Genomic DNA, 27,609 nt, shown 5'->3' on the forward strand with positions numbered 1-27,609 from the left:
ATTTCTGTACACTTATTTAGGATATTTTTTACTATTGAGACTATTTTCAGGAGCACTCCAGCTGTATCGTCGGCAACCTGGCTTCAGTTATCTGATAAAATTGGTCTTCTTCACGGTTCTTGCATGGATTATGCCGATAATGTGGTGCCGGCCCATACGAAGTTTCATTTTCGAGAATTACTTACCAGATTAGAATTACAGGGAAGACAAATGCGATCTGCCGGAAGCCGAAATCAAACGGAAAACACTAGATGTATTAACGAAGTTAACAACACTATAAAAGATGTGATTAACGTGGTGTTCCGATAGAAACAACAATCGATCTAATCCGTTTAGGGTGTCTTGGTTGTAGTTCACCACAAACATGTTTTCGGATTATAGTTAAAAAAACCTAAAAAAACGCCATATTTTGTTTTTCGTTTCGGAATAAACGCGTTTCGCTCAGTATTTTATTAACGGAAAATTTAAAGTAAGGTACATAATACGTATGTATTTATATACTACCATTTGACGTAAGGACCATTTTGGAATCTTCGCTTGGGAGGTAACACTTTAAACATATTTCAAGGCATGAGTGATGTGAACGGAAATAATTTGGCTTTTAATGGTTTAATTATGGTTTTTGACCTTTCTCAAGGTTTTTCTTAATTTTGTTAGTTGCAGTACAGTGACTAGGAGTACATTACATTTTGAGGTGGCACAGGAAGCGTATTAAAATATTTTGGGAAATTAGAAATTACAGGTACAAATTAGTGGACCAAATAGTATACAATATTTTTTCTTAGGCTTTGTATTAAAAATTGTCATCACATATACATTTTCATATACATTAGTGCTCATATTTGGGACTATAATGCCTTTATTTTTTACATTGTTGGTTGTATTTAAAATTAGCACATTATTTGAAATTTGGTTTGAAAGGGGGGTAAATAAACCAAAAGATGTTTTTTCAAACTGAGTTATAAATTATTAGAAAATATGTTTATGAATATGTTTTGAAATTCTAAATTCAAGATACTTTTATTACACACTACATACAGTTTTTGTTTTAAATGGTATTATTAGGAAAATTCACTTACCTGATGTCGACATTAACTTGTCCTTTTTTTGATTTAGTCTTACTTTTGTCCTGAGATTCTGGAACTCTCTGACTAATATTTATTTGTGTTTTAATAGCTACAACTGTGCAATATTATTGATGAAGGTAATGGCTTAAAAACGTTGCATATTTTTCGTTTCCACTTCAATTTCTTTACTTAATAACTTTTTTGAATAAGTTTATTATTGGTGCTATATATTAAAATTGTTAGTAATCATCATTCATCTTTAAATGCATTCTCACAAAAAATGTACAGTCGAAGTTTGTTAAAAACGTCAAAATTATATTTAGTTTTAGTTTTTAGTTTAGTTATATTAAGTTTTATATGAATGCATGTGCGTTGACATTTAAATTGCGTAGATGTCATTTGACGCAACGATTTCAAATTCCATGAACCATAGCTAAATATTGGGTACATGGTAGGGATGGATTTTCTGTCTAGATTAAACAGAAAACTAACTTACCGAACTGTCAGAATAAAATTCATAATATGATAGACTTTACAGTGAGCTAGTTGCACAGTAGTTTGTTCTATAACAATTCAATACTTTAGGTATATAAAAAGAGTGTAAGAGTGTGAAATTGATGCACCTGAAACTCTTATGAGATGTGATTATCAAATAAATTTAATGGCAGTATTTAAATGATCCCTAAAATATGAGTATCAGTGTATATCTGAAAAAACAGATGACATTTAAATTGTTTTAAATATAACATAAAAGTAAACATTTCTGTTGAATACATTTATAAACGATCAAACTTGTTTTTTGCATCTGAGGGTGTATATCCTGAGGCATTCATGTAATATTTAAGTCGCTTCTTCTAAACGATTTTTGAGTCAAAACGGTAAGATAAATCAGGGTGTTTTCGCGGTAATTTCTAAGTAGTTTCAGGCGGAATTGGCTTAAATGAAGTATTTTTCTATGCGTAATATAATAAGACAATAATTCCTCACCGGTTACTGTATTGCGGATGCTGTGTCCTATTATTTTTCACTAAACTGTGATACCTACATTTTTTAGGTTATTTTTAGTATAATTGTATGCTCAATTGTGTTATTTGTTGTTAATTTTTTTCTTTCGTATATATATATATATATATATATATATATATATATATATATATATATATATATATATATATATGTATATATATACATATATATACATACACACCGATATTCCTCTTATTTTAACGAGTATACAAATGTCATATTCACAAATCATCAATTCTACCTTTGAGGCATATTGGAAATGACTGAATTCAAATGCATTTTGTTTATGATAATCAAGCAGTATCCAATTATTATGTTTCAAGTTTAGATTGTGAGTTTGTGTTTTATATATACACATTGTTCCCAACATACTAAAATATAAAACAGTGAATGTATACCGAGTGTTAGAATGAAATCTTTGTATGTTTTCTCTTGACCAGGGGTTAACATGATATCATATTCTTATCTTTTTATCATTATGCTAGTCTTATTTTTCCTTGTAAATATATAATTTAGAGTGAATGGCGTATATCCTATCATGTAAGATAGGACTTTTATATAGAATTATAACTATCCTTAAGGTTTTTGTACAATCCAAAGATTAAAACTAAATTAGCCTATAGAAATGTCTTGTTTGTTTCTTCTTAATTTATATTTTTGTAAATATTATTTTATCGTCTAGATATATATATATTTTTTTCTGTTACAAGACTAGATATACGCTAGGATTTCTCTATTTATTTGTATCGATATTTTTAGAACTAGATCTATATATAACGAATTTGTATTGATGGTTAATAATCTAATGCTCATCATATTTTCTATACCTATTTACGGACCTCTGTGTTAAAGAAATATATTGAAAAATTGTCGTAGCTTACATTTCGCAAAACATGTTTTATACATCTGATATTAGATGGAAAATATTTTTGTAGATGTTTTATTTTCGTTGAAAACTCATATATTCCACAGGTAGTAGAACAGAATCTGGGAACGTTCGTTTCTAGTTCAAAATTGGATTTCAACTTAATATTGTAGACCTGTCGAATATATTTTATTTCTATTCTCACTGTAATTTAAAACACCACCCTATACGATTTTTTCCTTTTATTAAAAGTGAAAGGATCAATTGTAAACATTATCAACTTACTCAGTAGTAATAATCAAATTACTGTCGTATTTACAAATAGAGATTATCATTATTTTGCTCTGCTTTTAAGCTTCTCCATATCAACACGTTTGTTTAATAAAATCCACCTTCCTACATGTTTAACTGGTTTGTAGATAATAATTTTATATTTTAGGTACATGAGAATTTTATAATGCTCAAAAAACAATCAAATAACAATGGTTTTGTGTTGTTAAATATTCTTTTTTTGTGATTGTGCCATGTTCATTAACTTTTTTTGCAAGATTGGAAGGTGAAAAGATAAGGTTACTTTTGTGTATTGCACTGTCAGCATTTTAGCGAGTAATTTGGATTTTTGTAAGATATATACTCAAGCGGTTTTGATATTTTTTGTATATAAATGGTACTTTTACTCTGCATTTTGTATAGGCTTTCCATTATTAACGATAGGGAGTAACAGACTGTATCAATAAAATACAAAATAAATTTGCTAATTTAAACTGACTATTGATTTTATTATTAATTCCCGACATAATACTACCTAATTAACTTATCTTTGATCTATTTAATCCGTTGATTAATTCTATTGTTATTGTACTTGATTAATTAACATGAATTTAGTTTATTTATTTTACGTTTTATCGTACTTTAAGGTTATTGGAATCGTTTTTCTTGTTCTAAGGACAATTTTAAAGTCTAAGAGAGGTTGTTGGAATATGACCTTGAACATTTTACGGGTATAATTTTATTTAAATGTTATGTAAATAAATATCTATAATTTTAAAAGATTCCCAATGTAGTATTTGATTTGGCGTCTATCATCAATTAGATACGAGACTTTTTTTAAATACCTAATATCTGGCTGTTAAATGATATTTAATTTTTTTTGAAAATGAAGATACAAGGTTGAAGGACGTGGTTAAAATATTTGTAGAAACAATAATTTTATACAGTTATTTATATATCTATGTAGTTTATTATACCGCTTATAATATATTTTAACCCTTATTATTATTATTATTATTATTATTGTTATTTTGTGTTGGTCGTCTTGTTTGAGATGTGGTGCCTCTGGGGGTTGTACGATTTTGTTGCTGATTGTTTTGATTATTTCCCTGATTATTATCATTATTATCGTCATAATCGTTATCTCTGTTGGGTGTTCTTCTGGTGGTATTTCTGGATTGATTGTTTCCAGATTGTTGTTGATTATTTGGATTATTAGGTTGGTTATTATCACTATTATCGTCATAATCATTAGAGTTTCCTCTATTAGGCGTTCTTCTAGTTGTTGTCCTGGATCCATTTCCATTTCCAGGACGTTGTTGTTGGTTATTTTGGTTGTTGTTATTTGATTGACCATTATCGTCATTATAATCATAATCATTGGAATTTCCTCTATTAGGGGTTCTTCTGGTCGTGCTTCTAAATCTATTTGACTGTCCGTTATCATTGTTATCATAATCATAATCATTGTTTGGTCGGTTATTGTTATTTCTGTTGTTATTTCGGTTATTGTTACCTTGATTATTATTGTATGGTCTTCTAGTTGTTCTCTGTCGGTTATTATCCTGATTATCATAATCATAATCATCATAGGGCTGTGGGCGATTGCTAGGGCGTCGATTTAACTGTTGGTCACATCTGTTACGATTCGATCCTCTGTTTCTATCTCTGGAGGAGCCTCTGCGATTCGAATCAGAGCACTCATCGTCATAATCATCGTCACGGTGTCTATTTCTATCGTGTTTGTGATGTTCTGACGAGTGTTCAGAAGAACCGTGCTTCTTCTTCTTTTTGTGTTTCTTGTGTTTCTCCGAAGATTCGCTGCTAGAACTGGAGCTGGAACTGCGTTTGAAACGACCGTTTTCGTTAAGGATTTCCTCAAGTTCATCTTTGTTAAGATGAGGAGAATCTTCTAAGAGTAATCCTAACTGTCCATCAAAATAAGACTTTTGTGCAGGTGCGCTGGCATCCCGTTTAATTTTGTTTGATTCAGCTACATGTTGAATATCCTTAAAACAATAAAGCATAATTATTATCAAGATAAATGTTATTTGTATCATTTTTTACCTTCTTTTCTGGAACCGCTTCTTCCAGAGGATATGCATTCAAGGCATGCAACGACGCGATGATAAGAGCAAAATAAAATACCTAAAGAAAATATTTTTAATCCACTATTATTTTCAACGCATTATATCGCATTTACCTTCGTCATCGTTAATACATCTTTTCGCAATACACAAGAAACTGGCCAACTGGTAGAGAAATCACTACTTTTATATGTTCTTCTAAGGTGTTTGTTTTTCTAATTTAAAATGCTAAATAGTTAATACCCGTGGGCTAGTTTTATACACACAGCTTCAAGAATATTCCACATGTAAAAACCATCTAGCTCATAATTTATATTCAAATATTAATTAACTGTATTATTAAGATTTAAATACGTTAATAACTGATTTGACGCGATAACCTCACATTTTCCCGTATGTTTAGGTTTCTTTGGTATCCTTGTTTTTTATCGACTTAGAGTTTATTTTAACTGGATTTAATTTTATTATAATTTATATATTGTAAAAGTGAGCTGCGAGTTCAATATTAATGACAAGTCAGGGATTGTCTTATGGTCTCTCATAGGGTCTGTCCGGTCTTACCCAGCTTGGTTACTGGTAGGATAGTTGTTTAGGATAAATGTTTTTATTTATTTAAAATAATATATATTTGGAATAGTTTACCAAAAATTAAACTTATATGCATTAAACTCGTTCTTATTGGTATTTAAATTTTAAATTGAAAAACTGATAACATGTATAAAATAACAAATGGAATGGAACATAAAAAATGGATTTATTTTTGTATTTAAGACGAGATTCGTTAAATCTATTGTAATAAATAAAATTAGGAACTACAGACGAATAAGCCGTGATGACTCTTTGTAAACTGATAAATGTAATATAAAAAAAATTCATGCTAACAGCATAACACTGGCAGCAAATATAGTGATTTTGTCGAAATATTTCCTTTATTTACATGTGACGCGACGAAAATACTTTAATTTTTTATTTTTAAGGCGTTTAGTTAGTTTACTTAGTTAAGTATTGCTCTTTACTACATTATCGTACTAAAATTTAAAATACAATATTACAATAGCTGATTTTTGTTTATCACTAACACATTAATATTTAGTTAATAGATTCGTCCAAAAAATAGCGAACTCTGTACCAAAAGGTTTCAGTGTTTTAATAATAGAGACTGTTTATTTATAACGTATGGATTCCCCAAATAACCAGTAAAATGATGTAACCGATTTACTGTTATAACAAAATGTTAATATTTAATTTATCATTGAATAATTAAGATTTCTTGTTTTTTTGTTTGTTAATAATACATCAGCCACCTGATAAAATAATGATATATGAGTACGCCAAACAAACATACGCAGATTTTTTAATGAAATACTTATTTACACGAAGCACAATTATTTAAAATGTAGTGGGTTCTTCTTACAAGTGACATATAACTTGCTATTGTTTTTTAATGACATTGATAGAGGAAAAACACGCGACGCATTAATTGATTATCTAGATATTAAATTAAAAGTCCTCGTTTTTTCTTAAATATATATTAGCTTTTTGTTTCACCATACAGAAGCTATACAGATTGCAAAATAGACGAAAATATCTTTAAATAGTACATATTGAAATATATTTCGATAATGATTTGATTGATTTTTCTGAGTAACTTAACAATAACGTGTTCTTATATCTATCTACCTATATATAACGACAAATGTGGATGTGTCGAGATATTGGAATACATTTAAGGCCAAAAGTTTTATTTACAGAAATATGTTAAAGTTTGATTTTTTATATTTAGTGATGGTGAATTACAGTTTTTTAACTTTAACGGTATTGAGCTTAGTAAGTAAATATGTTTTAGGTTGGCATAAAACTGTATGGCTTTGTGCATTACTGTATTTGTACTTATATAATATTTATTTTTAATGTTAATAATTTTGATGTATATTTGAGATTTATTTGTCTTGACTGAGATCATTCAGGATTGAAATGTATTTGGGTGCTTCTTTTATTCCAACCTAAATCATAGGAATGTTCGAACTGGAATCGATAAAATGTGAAAACTGAACTAAACTAAGCTCCTAGCATTTTCTTAACAGTATAGCCAGGAATAGAATAAAAGAACAATAAAATGATTATTGCTACGCCAATGATAATGAGCAGTTTGAGAATCGTCCATTTGTAGTTGTGCCAGAGGATGTATCTGATGGACTTTATTGGGTTCATGAACCACATGAATGAAGAATCTGGTCGGCTGAAAAGTAATTTTAAGTTTTTTAAGTTTCAAATTAAGATACTTGATTATAGTTTTGTGTTCCAGTTACTGTTTTGGTTTTTAGATGTTTTGGTGTGTTTGAAATGTTTTTTTGTTATCGTTTGAAATATTGGCTTATAAAATGATTTTAATTTGTAAATTTCGGTTTCCGTTTCACATCGGAAGTTTGTATCAATGAATTGAGGATGTGTAAATAGGACTAAGCAAGCGTCAAGTTAGTGGAACAACTCCAACTCCATCTTGCCTACCAGATTGTTAACTAACAACTTTGTTTCTACGAGAGGGTCCCTTTAAAAGTAGTTGAGATATTGTGTCATTCCTTAACCTTTGTACTCACTAGACCTAGTTCCGGGTAACAATTCCTTGTTCTTGATAATAACAAAAATTGAAAAGAAAATATTTTTGGGATCTGGAGGCGGTAAATATAGCTTTGAGAGAAGTTAAGATGCTTTGAAGAACAGGAAAGAAGATTTAATGGAAAGTAAAAGCTGACTAAATAATTTTTGTAAGAGGGAATAATAAACAATATTTTTTATTGCAACAATAAAGTTTTTTGGCCTCTTGTGTTAATATTATTTGAAGAATGGACACAGATGGATATTATAAAAATAAGTCGTACTTAGGTTTTTCTAAAGGATCGGGTTCATTTCGTCCCAAACCCACAGGCACTTTTTCAGCTTCTTCCTTTGTTAGCAAGTGGATCTCCGCTTCTACCTTTCCCGTAAGTTCCATCTCTTCGTTGTCTTTTTTGACATAAAAGGGCCACCAGCCTAGCGAAAGAAGAAAAGTAAAATTCAGAAATGCAATATTTGTTGATGGTGATCTTTACCTTTCACTCTCTTTTGTTTGAAGATATTCACCATCGGAACAGACTCGTCCAGCTTTAACATGTCCAAAGTACACAACTTCGAGGATTTTGCCCCTCTGGGAAACCGATTCAGATCCAAGGTTATTGCTCCTAAATTTTTAATTATATTAAAAGTTTTTATTTGAAGATCATCTTTATACTTTACCTAAGAAGTCATCGGCCGAAAAATGATCAGCGTCCCACACTTGAAGTTCCAATCTCGCTGGAATCTTGCATTCGGTCTCATCCCAGGAGAATAATGACTCCTTTCTGGATATAACGATTTTCTGTTCGGCCACTAAGTAGTCAAAGGGAAAAATGAATCTCCAGTTAAAATTCCCTTCCCCTGTCAGAGATCTATAATGTATGTCTGTTGCCTGACAATCTTCCGGACCCTTTAACCATCTACAAAATATGTTTTACTAATAGCAGCATCAATATTTATAGTGATGACAGGTAATAATAATATAGGTGTCAATGTCATTTAGGTTTTGACACTTGACATCAATTAAACTTAGGTTAGGTTATATATACCCTTTAACGTAAATATCCGACATTTTTTCTCCGGTGAAGAAAGCATCGTCTTCTAATACGACGTCATCTGTGTTCCAAATAATAACCCTTAATTCGTAACTCTTCGGTTTCCTCGGCGAAATGTCGAGAGACGGTCCAGGTCGAGGCATATCCATCGGAAACATGTCCACCCACATTTCTAGCTTACCCTGTTCGATTCCAGGCTTGTCCGGATTGTACAGTGGTCTGGTTTCCACGTGTTCAGGTACGAGATGACAACCGATCTTTGGGATTTCGTGCCAGCTAAAAGCGTTTCGTTCAGTATGATTTTAAGGATATGCGAAGTTGTTTTACCGATGAAGTATCGATAAAGCCATATGTTCTTCGGCTTCTTTGGACTTGTAGTACTCCAGATTCTCTGAGTGTACGGAATAAAATTGATTACCGATTTTTACTTGACCGTCACTATATACTGGGGCGTCGATTTTGGCTTCCTTGCAAAGTTTTGCTAAAATTTGAGTGGGTTTCATCGCATCTCTCCAAGCATTGTAGCCCTGCCTGATATAAAATTAATTTGAAAAAAAAAGAAGGCCGAAATTAGCGTTTAGTAGACCGTAGAGTGTTAACTTAATACATATACTTTCAGAATTGTTTTGCGTGGTCTTAGCAGGAAGGCGCTGAAAACGCCATTTCGGTACATTTCATTGGTTAGTTTAAATTACCACTACAGACACCCGTAAAGAAAATTTTTTATTAGGAAGTCATTACATTGGTTGAGGATTTCACACGTATCACGTGACTGAAAATTCTACAAATACAAATATTATAAATAAAAATATAAGTATATATATTTATAGAAAAGTGAAAAAAGGAAATATAGACGGTTTTGATAATATTTGCTAGGAGATATGAGATTTATCATAGAAATCCGAGTCTGTCTGTATTTTCTCCTATTAAGACATTTCTAAAATTTTGCAGCCCATAGTTAGCTTTAATCTTTGTGAATCGTGGACAGTCGTTCAGTATGTAGTAGACTGAAATAGGGGGATGGTGACAAAACTCACAGTGAGCAGGCCGGCTCGAAGTCATCAAGTGACCGTGTGAGAAACGACAGTGGCCCAGTCTCAGTCGATTCAGGGCTACGGCATGGTGATGAAGGGAAGGAACGCGAAGAGAGGAGAAAAAATGTAACATCAAAGAGCCTGTTGTGGTTGGCCTCCTGGGTCCAACGACGTAACAAGTACCTCGTTCCTTGTGAAACAAGAAACGAATGGGATAAGATCAGTATGGATACAAATGTTTGTGATGGGGAGGTCAAAGAAGGCCGCACTACTCGCGCGCTTATTTCCCGGTGTACCAACGTGAGAAGGGAATCCACAGTAAACTTGTCCTGGGTACGGATGATTGACAGTGAGTTGGTGACCAGGGAATGGTTGAACTTCTGTTGCAGGAAACATTCGAGAGCATTTCGGGAGGCGATAAGGATTAGCCATTCTTTGAAGGATTGTGTTGAGATGTACGATAAAGCTTGAATATCGCAAAGAGTTCAGCGGTCAATACTGAACCCTGTTCAGGGAGCTTGAAACGGAATGCCGGGGTGTCCACCAGAAATACACTGCTAAGCCCGCTGCGAAATTTGTAGCCATCGGTATATATGTGCTTGCGGCCAGGGTAAGAGCGGAGAAGTTCACAGAATTTGGATCGAATAGGGTAAGGTTCTCGTTTATAAAATTGATATAAGGATGTGTTTATGAAGGGGGTAGTGAAGGTCCAAGGGGGAGAATTAGGGTAGCGGACTAGAAGGAGATGCAATAAGCCAATTCCAGCTCTGGAAAGAAGATCAGCAAGTATATCAGAGGTACGAGTGGAGTAGTTAGCGATAAAACGGTCCAGGACGGATGACTGCAAGTGGAGGTCAGATTTATGGAAGATGGTAGAGCAAGCGATTCCACAGCGAAGTTCAGTGAAAGCAAATTCCTACTATAAGAAAGAGGTGGGGAGGATGTAAGACTGCACAAGTTAATTGCAGCGGCCTTTTGCCTTAGCCCCCTTTGGGCACATTTTGAGTTTAAACTACGGTTAATATTTTCTTGATTTCTTCTGTTGTATTCTTGCAAAAACAATAAATAATTGTATACATAGCACACACATCTTTAATTTAGCTAACTTGGGCTGTTTTTTCCAAGGAAAACGGCGTCTTTTTTTATTTCCACACATAATCTGGTTACACAACAATTTTGAGACTGATGATACATTATAATCAAATAATAGTGATCATAATTAAGTCACAAAAATGCTGAACGTACTGTATATCAGGCACACAAAGATGGTATCATAAAAAACTGAAACAATCCATAAAAACAATCGCGTTATAGAAGTGTTCATCAATCAAATGCCTTTGTAGGACAATTCAAACGAACCAATAAGAAAGTGGTCTCAGCGCCTGCATTGGCGGGACCACGCAAAATATTTCCTCGGTTCCGCCTGTACGGTAGACTTACTCTTCGAATTTCTCTGATAAACCGCACGTTGCTCTGTGTTTGCTGTAAAACCGATTCTCTAAATCAATTTTTGTTTCTCCCACCATATCATCAGATCCCACCAGATCCCAGTCATATATTTGTACAGTCAGTAGAGAATCTTGAGGAAAGGTAGCTTCGATTTCAAAACACCTAAAATTGCGATTACGACTTATTTATTTGAGAGAAATCGAGTTATTTTAATGTCACTAACTTCCCGAACACTGGATTCAGTTGTTTGGAAATGTAGTTGTCCTTATCACTAATTCTCTTGGATCCTAATTGTAACACTATGTATGGATCAGCCTTTCCATTCAAATCCATCGGGTGTAGATCGTTGGCTTTGACGATATAGACTCTAACCAACACACGGATGGGATCATTCGACGGGATGCCTTGGAAGAACCCAAATTGCGGATCAAAACCCATTATGGTTCGATCGTCGATATCTTTGGGTAGAGGCCACTTGTATACTTTGATAGCTCCCTGTTGAATTTTTAAATTTAACTTTGCTGTAAGTTTAGAGCGAGTACCATACCTTAAAATAACCAACTACTCGGTTTTCATCCTCGGAATCTTCTCCAGTCTTTTTGCCTCTATATAATTCAAAAGTGTGAAGCCACTCTTTGAACTCGTGGAATTCGGAACGACCTTCTAGTTCCGTGGGATATACCTTGAACCATTAAATATACAGTTATGTTAAAACAAAGACAGAGTGATAAAACTTACCCTACAAAGGACCGGTTTATATTTCGTTCTTTTTCTGACGCTTTTCGGACTAATACGCGCGGCCAGCCTTGATGCAGTGCCCACCGTTTTGAATCCGAAACGTTTCTTGTATTCGTGACCTGGACTTTTGTCCGAACTGTATCCCGATGGTGTGTTGCTGTCTTCGTCTCCTGAGTACACCTTCAAGTTTCCATTTTCACTATGTAACATGCGGAATAAATAAATGATCGAACAAATATATATGATTTTATTTATTATTATTATTAGATTTTTCCTATTTGTGATAATTATCTATAAAACTGCCTTGGTCTTGACTTTTTTTAACGTTTTGGCGGACCGAAAAAGTTTGAATATGCGAAACTGCAAAAGTTATTGGATGAAGACCCAACCTAAATTCAAAAACAATTGACAGAAGCGTTAAATGTGGCCCAGAAAACTATTAGCAACCGACTGCGAGAAAATCCAAAAGATGATGGATCCAAAATATGATTGCTATCATGCATGAACCATGCATTGATATAAAAACGTCAAGAATGGATCCGAAGACACGGCAAAGTGATGTTACAGCACGATAACCGTTTTTCATAGAGCAAAACCGGTTAAGGAAGTGTTGAAAATACTTGGATGGGACATATTATCGCACCCGCGGTACACATTACCCTGTCCGACTATTAATACTTTGAATAAATAAATGTTTCCATTTTCTTGAAAATTATGTGTTTTTTTTTGAAAAAACCTGCAATAACTTTCCGGTGTACCTAGTATTTTATTTAAACGGAAATAATCGTAGACTTATTCGAATTATTGGTAGTGAACCTCATACATTTATTGTCAGACTTCTGATTGGGTGTTTACAGCCTCTTTAGTTGTTTTGGTTAAAACAGCTTGTTTAGTTGGAAGAATATCAGAAAATGTTAATCTTGAAGTAAAAGACCGAGTGTATGGATCAATGATTGTCGATTAGCCAAATATGAGTCGTGATAAACCATGTTATCTTCAAACTACTTTTTACGACTTAATTGACCTGATATCTCAGGTTTTACTTAAATTAAATTCGAAAAGGTCAAATGACAGAGACAAATTTTCATTAATCAAGATTTTTTTATTGTTTTTTATTCCTTGTTATCACTACACTGGTTGGAAACATGTGGTGTAGGTCTGAAGAGTTAACTACAGTGACTCTAAAAAAATTTCTAGTGAATTTTTTCTGAAACATCAATAAACGCTACTAAAAGGGATAGTAAATTACACTGGAATGGCCCAGTAAATCTAGATAACTTACTTCGTTCCTCTTTTTGCTTCTTTACTTTCTTTGATCATCCGCTCTACGGAAGCAAAGTACTTCGTCCACCAGTCCTTGCTGCCTTCTTCATCATCAAACTCATCATCCACGCTGTGCTTTCGTTTTTTACTCATTTCGGTTTTCAATTTCTTTGTTGTTTCGTGTGATCCATATCCTTTAAAATATTATAAGCTAAGAAACATTCTATTAGGTGCTTGCATGTATTCTGATCATCTACTCTGCATTTATTATTGAACTCATGCTGTGTTGATCTGAATAAATAGCAATCAGAGGAGGTTATGCCTGGTGAGTAGAACAGTGTATCACAACTCGTAGTGGATTCGATTTCCATCATACACCACAGAAAACCAATCTTGTTGCCTGGTAAGCAGTGAAACATTATATTTAAACGTTATGAATGATAACAATTCGTGAGGTAGCCATTTTCACTATTACTGGATTCACCGGAATGTCTGAGAACACTTGATTTGCAATCAAAATTTAACAACATTAGTAATGAATTATCATCGCAATGATAACCGTTGTACCAGCAATCAAAATTTAATTTAATAATTAGATTAGATTGTTTAACAGTTGCTTACATCGATACCTTGCATTTTCACCAATACATATCGCTGTTCGAAATACATGCAAGCACCTAGCACAAAAGGAGAAAGAGGACAAGAAAACAGTGTAGAAGCAGAAAGCGTCTTGCCTATAGTAACAGAAATATCCTTGGGTAATAAAGGACTTTTCTCCTTCTCTCCACTAATACTTATATGGGTTGTTCCTGGAGTTGGCACTTGGTTTGCAACCAAACCTCCATCGATTGCCCTTAGTTGGTGCAGAGATTTCTTCCTTTCCTCAGCTTCTCTGTCTTTCTTGGTCATCGGAGTATACATGTATTTGTGAATCGAGTTGATTGTGTGAGTTCCCACCAGTGTATATCTAAAATATGAATGTGAATCATTTTCCGAATCTTTTTTTTTTGTATAAATTACCTTCCAAAACTGCGACAGTCAACTGCCCTGATAGTTAAAGGCGGTCGATATAATTCCTGTTCGGGCAGATCCAGTTCCAGAAATTTGACGGGAGTCGAGAAATTTGGATTTTTCCTAAATAAATGAAAATTGACAGGTTTATTTTTTGTTTTAACCCTTATTAATTATTGATATAAATAAGTAATAAAACGGGGAACATGAAGGATTTATTTTAATGGAAACAGTGTTATATTTATTGCAGGATGGCGATTCCGTGAAATTTTATTTTTACTCCCACTTACTTGGAATTGGGAATAATACTAGAATACAAAATGTGTCCGGCGCATTCTATGTCGACCCGTGGCTTGTCCACGGTGAGCAGATGGATCCGTTTCAAATCCCTTAAGCCCCAAAATAAGACTTCGATCCGATATCTGGCCAAGGTAGGACGGATACCTCTCGGGACAGGTAATAAAGGGCCCATATCCTTTAAGTCCGTGTCCTGTAGGAAGACATATTAATCTTGACCTTATAGAATATTTAAAAATACTGTGTAACTATAAAAACAGGTTTATTACTGGAATAATATATACATTTTTAAAGATATTTCTTAAACCTAAACTAATTCATATATTAATTCAAATATTAATATTTTATACAGAAGATTGTTTAATGAAGTGATTTTCTACATGACATGTATATATAATATAGACATAAGAAATACTTATTGCCGATAGGGCAGATTGTGGACCCACGAAGAGTAATAAGAATAAAAAAAAATTAATTCAAATACATATGACATTATCGACGTTAAATATGGTCCTTCCAATTAAGCAGTCAATGCATGTCATCAACGTCTTCGAACGTATTGCCATTTTTCTTTCTCATATTATTAATTAGCATTACTCTGGTTAAAAAGAGACAGAATGAAGTCTAATGCTTTCGAACATGTAACCAAATCGGTCTATAAAATTACATTTGTATTGGTACTGATCGACACCATTGTCATATGTCAATGTAAATATAATAAAACGACTTAACTATAGTGTCTGTTTAATTAATTGTAGTTTAAGTTAGCTTAGTAGTCCTTCAATAAATTACATTTGTACTATAATGTTAAAATAAATTATTTTTTATAATATTATTTTTATTTCATTATTTTATTTACATTAGTATTTTGTTGTTAGAGCCAAAATAAACGAAAACTTGTATTTGGTACGGCAACGTTACATTATAAATTTTGAGGACGTGCATTGGATGTTTTATTGGTAGGACTATAGATTAATGAACGTGACTTGAGATTTAAATTAGACAAGTGTTATTAAAAGAAAAGACTAGTTATTTCAAATTAAACATATATTTCAACAGCAACAATGATTTGATTTTGATGTTTTCATTATTGAGTGTTTAGGTTATCGAACGTGTGCCATTGTAAAACATTATATATATATATATATATATATATATATATATATATATATATATATATATATATATATATATCTTTAAAATATTTTAAAGTTTCTTTTGTACCCAACTAGAGTTTATCTGGACTAGGCCTACTGTTTTACTTGTGTTCTGAACCACGGTCCTTGGCATTCAGCTTACTGACTGGCGAGTGAGCAATTTGGATATCATCACAGAAGACATCCGGTCTTACCCACCAGCCTGGTTACTGTCGTGACTTGGATCATTTTCTTTGTCTGATTCTTCGCTTTCCCGCAAAGACAACCAGAAATATTAAACAATCACATACGTAAATTTACGACTATGCCCCAGCAGGATTCGAACCCGCGACTATCACAACAGCAGAAGTTTGTCACTTCCTGTCGCGTCTACCACTGCCTCAACCGAGCCGGTATATATTTTATTGTTTGTAATGTCCTTGTTATCAAAAAATAATAACTTACCTCCAGAAATACGCTGGAAGAAAAAAATTATATACAATTTTAGGTAAAATATTTTATTTTTGTACAAATTCATGTATTTGTATTGTGGATATCTTAATATGATCGGGACGTTATTGGTGTCAAGCCAATACCAACTCGTCGTTAACTTATATTGTTTATCTTAATTTTTCCCAATCACTACCAAATTAAACGTGCAACGAATTAATTTTTGTTCAATAAAAATTTGTTTCAATGAAATGGCGGATGCGCGAGTGTATAATTAGGGAAATTTTTGGCTTTATGATTCATGTTCAAGTAAAATCACATTCTAATGTTTGGTCTCCTTTAGCCAATTGTCCTTTAGGATAAAAATATGTTTTATAGAGTAAATTGATTAGTTCATTAATAAACTGAAAGAATTTCAGTAATTAAAAAAATGGCATTTAGAATTTATTTTAATAAGTTCCTATATTTAATTTTAAGAATGCATTACCTTGTAAATTGGTATATCCTTTGCTTGTGGGAGACAAGGTAGCGATCCATCGTTCTCACAAGGTATTTCCAACAGTTCAAAGACTGCCAATAGCTCACCAGCATGGTCAGCACCTCTGGTTATAGTAAACCATTCCAGAGACGGTGGGAATTTAGGTTTGGTGTAAGGTTCCTCGCGTAATTTAACGTGAGGCTTAGCCAGAGCTCTCCCAATAAATTCTGACTTTCCTACCTTGTCTTGATCAAAGATTTCGATGATGATAGATGGCGGGTCTTTCTTGATTTCTTCTGCCGACCCTAAAAACAATAACATCACATTTTAATGACGTTAGTTATAAAGTCGTATTCGCCCATCATTTACCAAATAATAGAATTTCTTCAAATACCAGTAATTCGTCCCACGTAGGACTCAGAGTTTCATCGATGACTTGGGTGGTTTTGCAAAATTCGCCAGCGATTACCCTAGCGAATGGATCCGATAAACCTGATGCGTCACTTCCTATCAGTGATCGCGCTTGATATATATGAGCTCGCAGTTGGAACATCTAAGAAAACAATTTTATATTAACTGAAGCTGAAGGTGAAAAACTGGGTTTTCTTTGATTATGCATGTTTGATTTTAATACAATGTATGTATAGTGGAAAACTAATTTTTTTTACAAATATTTTATGTCATAGTTGGATATTAATAATTACGGATTATTGAGCAATTTTATTTATACAATGTTTATTCGAAAATCCTTGTTTATTTTTATTTGTAAGACTTACAGTTAATCGTTATTGTAATAATTGGGTATCTGCCAACTGTTACCATTTCTGATTGATATTCTCATTAGTTTTCATGTCAAAAGGTTTATCACTATTTTTTCATGATCAGCAATGGGTTATGACACAGTAATTAACTATGTTTACTATATTTACCGATATATCCAGAAGTTTTTCACTTCCTCAAAAATGTTCTATTGAAGCTTTTATCGAATTATATTAAGGGTATGACATTTTTTAAAAATTATATATATATATATATATATATATATATATATATATAATTTAATAAATAAATAATTAATTAATAAAATCCAGTATCCGCATTTTAATAAGCCTTCAGTGCTTGGCATATATACATATATATATATATATATATATATATATATATATATATATATATATATATATAAATATATATATATATATATATATATATATATATATATATATATATATATATATATATATATATATATATATATATATATATGCTCTTTAGCTTCATCCTTTATCTTATATGCCTTAAATCATACGTCTTTTATCACCTTCTCTGCTATCGCAACTGGAAAAGACTGGAAGAACGACAACTGAGTGTGTATGATGTTTAGTAAGTTACTGAATATATGGTCGAGGTTCATATTTTTAGACTTTTCAGATTGAAAGGTGTTTTGACCATGTTATCGAAATTGCTTTCTTTTCTCTCTAAACATTTTGCGCCACTTAAAAAAAATTGATGGACCTGATTATTTCTCTAAGAAGTCTTGGTTGTATTATAGGTCTCATTCGCAGTCTTGTCCAGTTGAAAACAAAAGCTTAGTGTAATAACACTGCTTTAAGCGGAGAATTCATTAACAATGATAAATTGAACCTAATAAGATAGAGATAACCAGCGTAATAAGTACCCCTTTCTTTAACGCATGTTGGAGATATAAATTATTATGTTCTGTACGAACTCCGTATCTTAATATTGAGCCATATACTGAAGTTTTACTGACTCATGTGTTTAAACTAGTTCCAGATATAATAACATATGACAAATTTTGCTTAAAATAAAAAGTAAAATAACACATATCTTTTAATACATTTTAACTTGAAGCTTGAAGCTGTTATTACACGACTTTTGAAAATCTTTTTTTAAGTGTGTTGAACAATCCACGATTGTGTTAAAAATTCTATAGGGAATGGTCCTTTATATAGCTCGACAAGCTCAAACAGATAATCAAATTTAAATATTTAAATATGCAACAGGTTGCAGGAGACAGTAAAGAGATCATTTGGAGGCATTAACAAGATTTGAAATTAGAGATTGAAAATGAGGGAATGCCCTATATTAAAAGGTGTCTCAAAAGAAAGATTATAACTGGTGGACTAACTAAAAAAGTTGTATGTTTATTAATTATTAAAATATACAATTTTGGATTTGGTCGTTTAAAAACAATATTGTTGAAGTGGTAATGATGGGCATGAAGACTACTTTGATGATTCTATGTATTTACTTTACCCGGAATAAATATTATTTATGCACTTAAAAGTTTTTAAGGTTTTATAGTTTTTGTTTGTTTGGTTTCTATTTTTTACAGTTTCTGGCGATTCTAGTATCATTGGATACATCTTTACCGTGTTTTCGGGCACATTCTGGACGTTTTTCGATCAATGTATGGTTCAAATTGATTATTTGTGTCGGTAGCAATCACTGTCAAATGTTTCACCAGATTTCAACAGTTCGTAATAAATTGTCTTGCAACCAACACTAGTTGGCTTTCACTTTTTGATCACCCGTCACTATTCGATAGGCAAGAAATGATTTCCGATCATACTTTTGAAGCAGTATTTCACATACGATTTTTCGAATTTCCATTTGCCTGTCATTCAATTGATGTGGCAGCTATCTTCCCACCTTTTGGATTTTCCCCATTGCTCGTAATCAGTCGCTAATCGTTTCTTGGGTCACACTTAATGCTTTTAGCAATTGTTTTTGAATTTGGGCTGGGTCTTGATCCAATAACTCTTGGGGTTTCGCATCTTCAAATTTTTTCGGTCTACCAGAACGTTATTTGTCTTGTACGTCGAAATCACCACTTTTGAATTTTCGAACCTAAGCCTCATATGTTTTTAATGTTAGAGTATACTCAGAAATAAGATGCGTGTCACAAATACATAAAACTTGACATTTCCAAAGAGGTATAAATCTATGACGGTGTTATTTTCGCAAAATATAACATGTATAGCTTTGAAGGTTGATGTATGTAAAATAAAATGACAAAATATTGTATACTCAAGTCTAGCGACATCTGTCTGTCAGACTGATAATGAATTTCTGGTACATTTGGTATAACAGCAGCTAACGATAAGCTGCAGAAGAAATGATGCATAAAGCGATCATAAAATCTGAACACTTCATGCTTGGATTAGTGTGATATGGTTTGATGAATCTTTTACAGAGTTTCCTATAAAAAGGTTTAGGGTTGGATTGAGGAGTATGAGAATAACATCAAACATCTTCCAACTAATTTAAAGTGGTTTATGTTATTCTGTCCTACCTTTTTTATAGGAATATATATATATATATATATATATATATATATATATATATATATATATATATATATTATTCATGCAACAACATACTACTTACATGTTTATCAACATAATGCAGAGTAGTCGGAGGTAGAGCCCTCGGCCTCTCCACGTTTCTGATTTCCTGCGATATCTCATATCCCTTCGGAATGCCGGCTATAAAATGTTTCTTGTGTTTCAGCATCCCCAGCCAAAAATAAATCTGCAATTTGGCCGGTATCGTCCACCCGCTCGGTCCCGTTCCCTTTTTCCCCGGCAGCTTGAACAGAACGGGCACAGAGTAAAAAAAAATTAGAAATTGATTCGGAGTTAGGGACTGGGATTTCGGCATAAGCCGTTAGGCATTTAGGACGGATGCTTGGTCGTTTTGGACGGGTGATTTTTTCCGTGGAAATTGTCCGGATATTACCGAGCTAATAAAGAAGTGTATTGATGTCTCATTTTGTTTCCAACGTATCAATTAAATGTTTTGTGTTGATCCGAACAAAATGGAATTGAGATTTTTTTTGTTAATGGCTAATATTTATACTCGAATTTAAAAAAAAGTCTATTCAAAGTTTCTTTGTATATACGCCAAGATGTTTAATATATTGCCTGGCGCAATTTGTAAATTCGTTTTAGAATCAGACAATATTTTCTTTCCCGTTTTATTCTAGTTAAAAAGAGACACAATGCTGTCTAATTAATTCGAACACATAAACCAGTGAGCCTGTCAAAGTCGTCCGGTTGTCAGACGTATGAAAAATTCTTGAAAGCAATAGTGATAAGAGATTATAACTATAAACTATAAATTATTGTGGCTGTATAATTAACTATGGATTTTAGATCTACTATAATGCTAAAATAAATTATATTTGATATCATTTTTGTTCAATTATTTTATTTAGATTAGAATTTTGTTGTATGTCAAAGCCAAACTGAACTAAAACTCAGAGTTGATGCGGCAACATTGCGACGTTTTGACGTCACAAATTTAAATGACGTATGCACAAAATAACTTTGAACAGACAATGTGTAGAAAGTAATTTCCATTTCTTATTTCATTTTATGGTCGCATATATCTAGTTATCTAGTTATATTTAGTTATTGTTGCAGCGCTCAATAAAGTGTGGCTCCAAGGCTTCTTTTACAAGCTAAACCTGAGTTTACACAATAATACGCAGAGCTTTTAGAATGCATTTATCAGAAATATTTTATAGTTAATTAAGAAGATGCTTATTCTAAAATAAAAGTAATCAGAGTGAGGTTACCATAAGATAGTGTACTAGGAGAGCGTAAATCAAGAATATTAAACAATCATAGCTTTTGCTGACGACACTCTAGTTATTACTGTAGGAAAGGATAATAAAGAGGTTGTTGAGAAACTCTAAACCTCCGTTGATAGAATTAACAGTTGGTGTACTAGTCGAAATAAAACTTCAAGGCATATCAAGTTAGACGAAGATCTGCACATGTAAATTTTATCAAAAAACAAGAGCAGTGCCTACCTAACATAATAAACGATATTTAGAACCCTTGTGCTGTATCAGCTAAGTATCTGAGAATAACTTTAGATGCTAAACTCTGATGGAAAGAGTTTAACATCAGTTGTTGTCATCCAGAAAATTTATTGGTCAATGAAAATGCAAATTGTCTGATGAATGAATATAATTAATTATATATACTGCTTTATGTAATAATTTTCTCCTCTATAAGCAAATACTGAAACCTATTTGGTTTTGTAGCATTCAACTCTAGGGCTGTATCACAACGAGCAATATCCAAATGATGCAGGGGTTCCAGAATAAAGAACTGAGGACCATCGTTGATGTAACCTGACACATCCATTAAAATCTTAAATGTATAATATAGATTTAACCATCGCCAATTTTGCCAGTTATTCAACTATCTGAACGTCGAAGCTATCCAGCTCCTAGTCAACACAAACCTAATAACAAGACTCAAGAGGACGAAGCCCGGATCTTATCCTGACCACCATTTGTTCTGAAACTTAAAAAACTCTCTTAATGATATGAAGTTGGCTTTAAAAAAGCTTGTAAAGGTTATTTGGTTTAGTTTACTTTCAAATAAGTGCAAACAAGAATTTGACTCAATTAAAAATTATGGTGGTAAATTGATTACCGGTATGTTTGTAATAGTAGTCGAGTTAGGTACTAGGGTACATCGTTTGAAATTGTAGCTATTAATAGTGTAGCTCCTTTAATGCACCTTCTTATTGCAACAAAAATTATATTGAACGAAAATCAGCTGTCTTTATTTCATTCTCATAGCAATACGACTATTAAATTGTTAAATTATTTAATTATTCAAGAAACTATTTAACACAATTAAGAGTATAAGTATAAAATTATATTTACCATAAATTTACCCCTTAAATGATAAAGAAGCCCTCAGATTTATAAACAACTGAACATCTATAGGTGACTCAAAACGTCGATCTCAAAACATTTTGAAGCTGTAGGTAACATTGAAATTAATAAATGAGTGAATGCATCGAAGTACTGCAGCTTGGGACTTATGTAAATTATGTATTTTAGTCCAAATGTACCAACGATGGTTTATCTGGACTTGACCTACAGTTTAACGTGGGCTCAGAACCACGGTCCTCGGCATTAAGCCTACCGACTGGCGAGTAACCAACTTAGAAATCATCCCAGAAGATATCCGGTCTCACCCGGCCTGGTTACTGGCGTGACTGGGATCATTTTCTTTATCGGATTTTTGCACTCTTGCCTAAGGACAACCACAAACATAAATTTACGACCATGCCCAGCAAGATTCGAACCCGTGACTATCGCAACAGTCCTGCCGTCTTTACCACCGCGCCAACCAAGCCGGCCTGATTAAATTTGAAACCGCACGAAATAATTAAATAATTTATATGATTCTTCAACTGTTTTATATAAATGTGCTTAAATATTTGTGAATTAAGAATATTATTCAATTATAGGTCAGTAGATATGATTAAGGTATATATTTTCCAGAAATTTCTTTTAGGAAATAAAATGCTGTTTTAATTTTGTCCGGGCTGGATTTCTTTCTGTTGCTTCCCATCCCCTTAGAAGTCGGCTTGACTGTCGTTTGTCATGTTCCTCCCTTTAATTAGGGCGGTGTATCTCTTTTTAATTAACTTACTTTTAAAAACATCGTCTGTACCCTGCCGCAGTTCTTGCCACTTTCTTCGTCCACAATGGAGTAAATAATATGTCTGGCGGGTATACGTTGGTAAGCCTGTCGTTTTCCTCCGCAAATTATCCACAAGAAGACATCGGGGAGGGAATGCTGCGGCTAATAAGAAAAATAAAAAAGTCTCATTATTGTTATATTAAATAAGAGCATATATACACAGAAATACATATATTTATTTCTTTCGCAAATGTTATTTTTGGGATTTTTGTTATTTATTATAGGAATTCGTTAATTTTTACTAAACCATTTTAATCGGAGAAAACTCTCTCCAGTTTTATATAATAACCTAGGATTGTAGAGCCGATAGAGTGTGTATACAGTTATAAATAAAATAAAGATAATAGTAAAAATGTATTTATAGATTAAAATCGCCATAATCTCTAGCAAATTGCTTTTTATCCATTTTTAAGAGGATGGTTCAAATATGATGGTAAATACTGTAGATGGCGCGTATGTATGTTTTGGATGTCGTGGCTTGAGTATGTCATAACTGGGTCCCTTACGAACAGTGTGGCATAGTTTTCATCGGGACTGCTACGACCATGAGTGAAAGTCAAGTGCCGACCGCTGTAGCGCAACGTATTGTCATTCGTCTTTTAGTGTGGACAGACGGAAATATTTCTGAGTTTGCAAAATCAGTTCGGTAGTGAGTGCCTGAGTAGGGCTGCCGTGTTTAAATGGGCCAAAGCATTCAAGAATGGCTGCGAAACCGTCGAGAATGAGCTGCATGATCGTCGACCGCGAACCAGCATCACACCAGGCAACATTCGCCGCGTAGAACAACTCATTTTGGAGGACCGTAGGATGAATGTTCGAGACATTTCGGCTGAATAATCCACGAACACCTTCAATATCGCAAAATAACGGCGCGATGGGCTCCTAAAGTGTTGAAATTCGAGCAGAGATTTACGCGGCTGAAAGTTTGTCGCCGTTTGCTGACGCGATACGAGACGGAGGGGAACGGTTTTTTAACGCGAGTCTTCACTACAGACGAGGCATTGGTCCACTATTGAATTACCGAAAGCAAGATGTTGTCTAAAGAGTGGAGGAAGAAGGAGGAAGGTGCGCCAGTCTGGGAACGGCGGGGCGATATGTACGTCGATTTTCTGAGCACCCAACATACCATTAGTGCTGCATACTACTCTAAACTTTTGAAAACACACGTGAAACCCGCTTATAACGGATGAGCATTCCAGCACGAAGTGTGATTCTTCTCCAGGATAATGCGCGACCTCGTACCGCACGTCTCACGATCGATACAATATCGGAAATAGGATGGAAGGAACAACCCCTACAGTCCGTATTTATCACCCTGCTCCAAGAATCCCTAGGAGCTCAAAGATTCAACATCGACGACGATGTAGAGGAGTTCGTGCGCACATGGCTGTCCGAGTTGCCCAAGAAATTCTTCGAGGCCGGCATCAAAAAACTTCCGGAAAGATGGACAAAATGCGTAACTAGTGAGGGGAAATACCTAGAAAAACTGCAAATTTTTGTAAATATTTTCAATAGCAAATAAATGTGTCAGAGTATTTGTCTCGATTATATTTCAACCGCCCTCGTACATTCTTAAATAAGTAAAAAATAATATGATTGCTGCGTAATTCTAATTTAAAATATAGACTGTCCTACTGGTCATCCTGTTATAACATCTGTCATTATAACATCATCCTGTTATAACATGGCTTTATTACCTAATTACCTAATTAACACTTTTTAAATTAAAAACAAAAATATTACTTATTTCATGCAATTACCAGATTACCAGATTAGAATAACCAGAAATCTAGCGGTGCAAGTGCGTCAGTCGAATGAAAGTAATTAACTCCGTTACTAAATTCTCCGATTTATTATTTTTACTACTGTTATTACTACTACTGCTTTAGATGGTTGGCGGAAATTTAAGAAAAAGTATTGTTAAAAGTTGCTAAATGTTGGTTGGATAAAACTTTCATAACTGACAATTTGGTGATGATGGTGACAAAGGACGCCTGAAGATAATGACTTTGATGCTCCAGCGGAAAAAATATTAAAAATTCAAACATTTGTGTTTACAATAGCTTAAATATAGGATGACCCCTTGGTCTTACTTTAGTCTCTGGTTAATAGTGTTTATGTAATAACACTAATGTGTTTATATTAAATGCACCTCACTACACTTCGCTATACAAGATCGAATGATTTGATTCTTTTGAGTCAGTGTCCTGCTCTGGGTGTTATCCAAAAGTTGTATTACTTCATTGCAATTCTCTTGAATACCTGCGTGACAGTAGGTATCTGAAGATCTCGGTGTAAATAATCAGTCCTGTAGTATCTGGGTGCACCTACAATACTCTTCAGGTCCTGGAAAACTTGTATGGAACATTCCCATAACTGAATTCCGTATATCCATATGTGCTACAACACTTGCTTGTATAATAGCAATTTATTTTATACTGATAACTGATCCAATTAACCATTACATTTTTCTAATCCTTTATCTTCAATTTTTTCCTGTTCCCTTTTACATGTTCCTTCCAGCGAAGTTTTGCATCAAAATTTATTACTTAGCGTTATCGCTATATGGAATAATATTATTATCTATTTATACGATATTGTGATTACACGAGAACTGCACATCATGCACATATTTACTTTTGTTAATTTTTATTTTCTAGGTTTGCGTCCGTTCATTTAAATTGCCTTTTATAAATTTCGTGTGGCTTCTTCGCTATTCTATTCTATAGCCATCGTGATATTTTCCATTTGTAGTATCACATGTGTAGACTAAATAAAGAATTGGCCCAACACACTTCCTTGTGATACACCTGATTTAGCTTCTTTTATTGTCGATTAGACTTTTTTGAACATTTTGACTGTAATGTAAGATTTTAGTAGCTCAGTGTGTTCTGTCACAACATTTTCTGTAGCTCATGAACAAAGCCAACATGCCATATTTTATCCACGGCTTGTGCTACATCTAACAATATAGTAGCAATATATATAATATAGCTTTTTACCTTCATAGGCTACTTCATATAGTTACTGGCTGGTCATTTGTTGAATGTTTGGTAATAAATCCGAACTGGCGTGTAGGTATACTAGGTTTTTTTCTCTCTATAATATATTTGTAGGATGACAATGTTTGGTTATATATTGCAATGCCGTGAATAATGACCAATATCTCTGGGTGACCATGCGAAGTATTAATTCAATCAACTTTTAAAATCGATGGTTTTGGGTTTTCTTTACACAACATAATAAGCTCTCATTTAGTATTATACTGTTATTCAGTGTACATAGTAGATTATATAATGGATTTTATTTGCAAAAATCTGCTATCAAAGCCTATAAAAATACTTTCATAAACTTATTGTGATGTCGAGACTTATTGGACCAAAACCTCGCTCAGTCTCTCCATGAGTTATAGACAGCTTGATAGTTGACGAATCAGGTGTTTCCGGATATTTCATACGATATGAAATATTGAATAGGACGAATAATGGCCACAGGCTACATAAGAGCCATCTACATCAACATCGAAGAAGAATATTCATGACCATTAAGTTTTGCTGTGCATATTAATTATTTAAACGGTTGAGTATGAGTTACTGAAACGAAAATGAAACAATCAGATAGTCAAGTGAATAATACATTGTTGCAAGAAACGACCGGCTTTAATAAGTAGCAAAGGCAAACTTATCCTATTGCATGACAAGGCTCGGCGAAGTGTTGTGATATTTCTGAAGCAAGCACTATGTTGCGGCTCGAATGGGAAGTTCTGATTCACCAGATATAGCACCTTCTGATTACGATCGATACAGTATGGCTAGCACATAAAATGTACTGATGATTCGATCATAAATCAATATTATTCTTTCGATACAATTTCGCTATCTTGCCAAATATAGGCAAAAGTTGAAAATGATGGACAATATATTAACACATTGATCAGGGTATATATAAGAATCTGAAATTTAAAAATATGTAGTTGGTGACGTCACATAATTTCTAATTGGTGGTCTCAATTTTACAACTCCCTAAATATTAATTTACAACACATAAATAAAATTACAGTTCCACTCTTTATATCCCAGGAAAACAAGATATCACAACCATCTTCCGGATCTTTTGATGTTTTACATTAAATTATGGACTTATATACGGAGGTGCTTGTCTCTTTCTCTTGCAGAGTCTCTCGGTAGAAGATATTACTTCGTGGAATAATTCAAAAGTCGGTATCAGTCTTTTTTCCACGTTGAGTATGCTC

General features: G+C 33.3%; 3 protein-coding genes across 21 annotated transcripts in view; 1 reads left to right on the plus strand and 2 right to left on the minus strand.

The window, feature by feature from the left end:
* Abl (tyrosine-protein kinase Abl) overlaps window positions 1-3,726 on the plus strand; it is a 56,592-nt gene extending 52,866 nt beyond the window's left edge. For 17 of the 18 annotated variants that reach the window (XM_076408889.1, XM_076408894.1, XM_076408893.1 and 14 more), the window contains one exon: window positions 51-3,726. In XM_076408889.1, the coding sequence (XP_076265004.1) occupies window positions 51-309 (259 nt within the window). In that variant the 3' untranslated portion in view covers window positions 310-3,726. The remainder of the gene's footprint in view (window positions 1-50) is intronic. The other variant, XR_013006362.1, reaches the window with a different exon arrangement.
* Window positions 3,727-4,175: 449 nt separating this feature from the next.
* Window positions 4,176-5,520, minus strand: LOC143199130 (uncharacterized). The gene is made up of 3 exons (XM_076408909.1): window positions 5,432-5,520; window positions 5,296-5,376; window positions 4,176-5,237 (listed from the first exon to the last, which is right to left on the minus strand). Exons 1-3 carry the CDS (start codon window positions 5,438-5,440, stop codon window positions 4,221-4,223), a joined length of 1,107 nt encoding a protein of 368 aa, XP_076265024.1. The 5' UTR covers window positions 5,441-5,520; the 3' UTR covers window positions 4,176-4,220.
* Window positions 5,521-6,828: 1,308 nt separating this feature from the next.
* The window catches only part of LOC143199124 (otoferlin), a 131,990-nt gene continuing 111,209 nt past the window's right edge, over window positions 6,829-27,609 (minus strand). Inside the window, exons 17-34 of one of the 2 annotated variants that reach the window (XM_076408876.1) lie at window positions 23,307-23,459; window positions 20,230-20,430; window positions 17,188-17,371; window positions 16,828-17,123; window positions 14,748-14,947; window positions 14,467-14,580; window positions 14,181-14,413; window positions 13,466-13,640; window positions 12,184-12,382; window positions 11,993-12,127; window positions 11,669-11,940; window positions 11,437-11,607; window positions 9,290-9,493; window positions 8,957-9,238; window positions 8,589-8,827; window positions 8,405-8,533; window positions 8,195-8,345; window positions 6,829-7,554 (exon numbers count right to left, since the gene is read on the minus strand). In XM_076408876.1, the coding sequence (XP_076264991.1) occupies window positions 7,374-7,554; window positions 8,195-8,345; window positions 8,405-8,533; window positions 8,589-8,827; window positions 8,957-9,238; window positions 9,290-9,493; window positions 11,437-11,607; window positions 11,669-11,940; window positions 11,993-12,127; window positions 12,184-12,382; window positions 13,466-13,640; window positions 14,181-14,413; window positions 14,467-14,580; window positions 14,748-14,947; window positions 16,828-17,123; window positions 17,188-17,371; window positions 20,230-20,430; window positions 23,307-23,459 (3,519 nt within the window). In that variant the 3' untranslated portion in view covers window positions 6,829-7,373. Of the gene's footprint in view, window positions 7,555-8,194; window positions 8,346-8,404; window positions 8,534-8,588; window positions 8,828-8,956; window positions 9,239-9,289; window positions 9,494-11,432; window positions 11,608-11,668; window positions 11,941-11,992; window positions 12,128-12,183; window positions 12,383-13,465; window positions 13,641-14,180; window positions 14,414-14,466; window positions 14,581-14,747; window positions 14,948-16,827; window positions 17,124-17,187; window positions 17,372-20,229; window positions 20,431-23,306; window positions 23,460-27,609 lie in introns of those variants that run through there. The other variant, XM_076408878.1, reaches the window with a different exon arrangement.

Source organism: Rhynchophorus ferrugineus, unplaced genomic scaffold (assembly GCF_030347505.1).
Source record: "Rhynchophorus ferrugineus isolate W39M unplaced genomic scaffold, kcgeb_rfMv2 rfM6, whole genome shotgun sequence".
In the NCBI taxonomy this organism is placed as follows: domain Eukaryota; kingdom Metazoa; phylum Arthropoda; class Insecta; order Coleoptera; family Curculionidae; genus Rhynchophorus; species Rhynchophorus ferrugineus.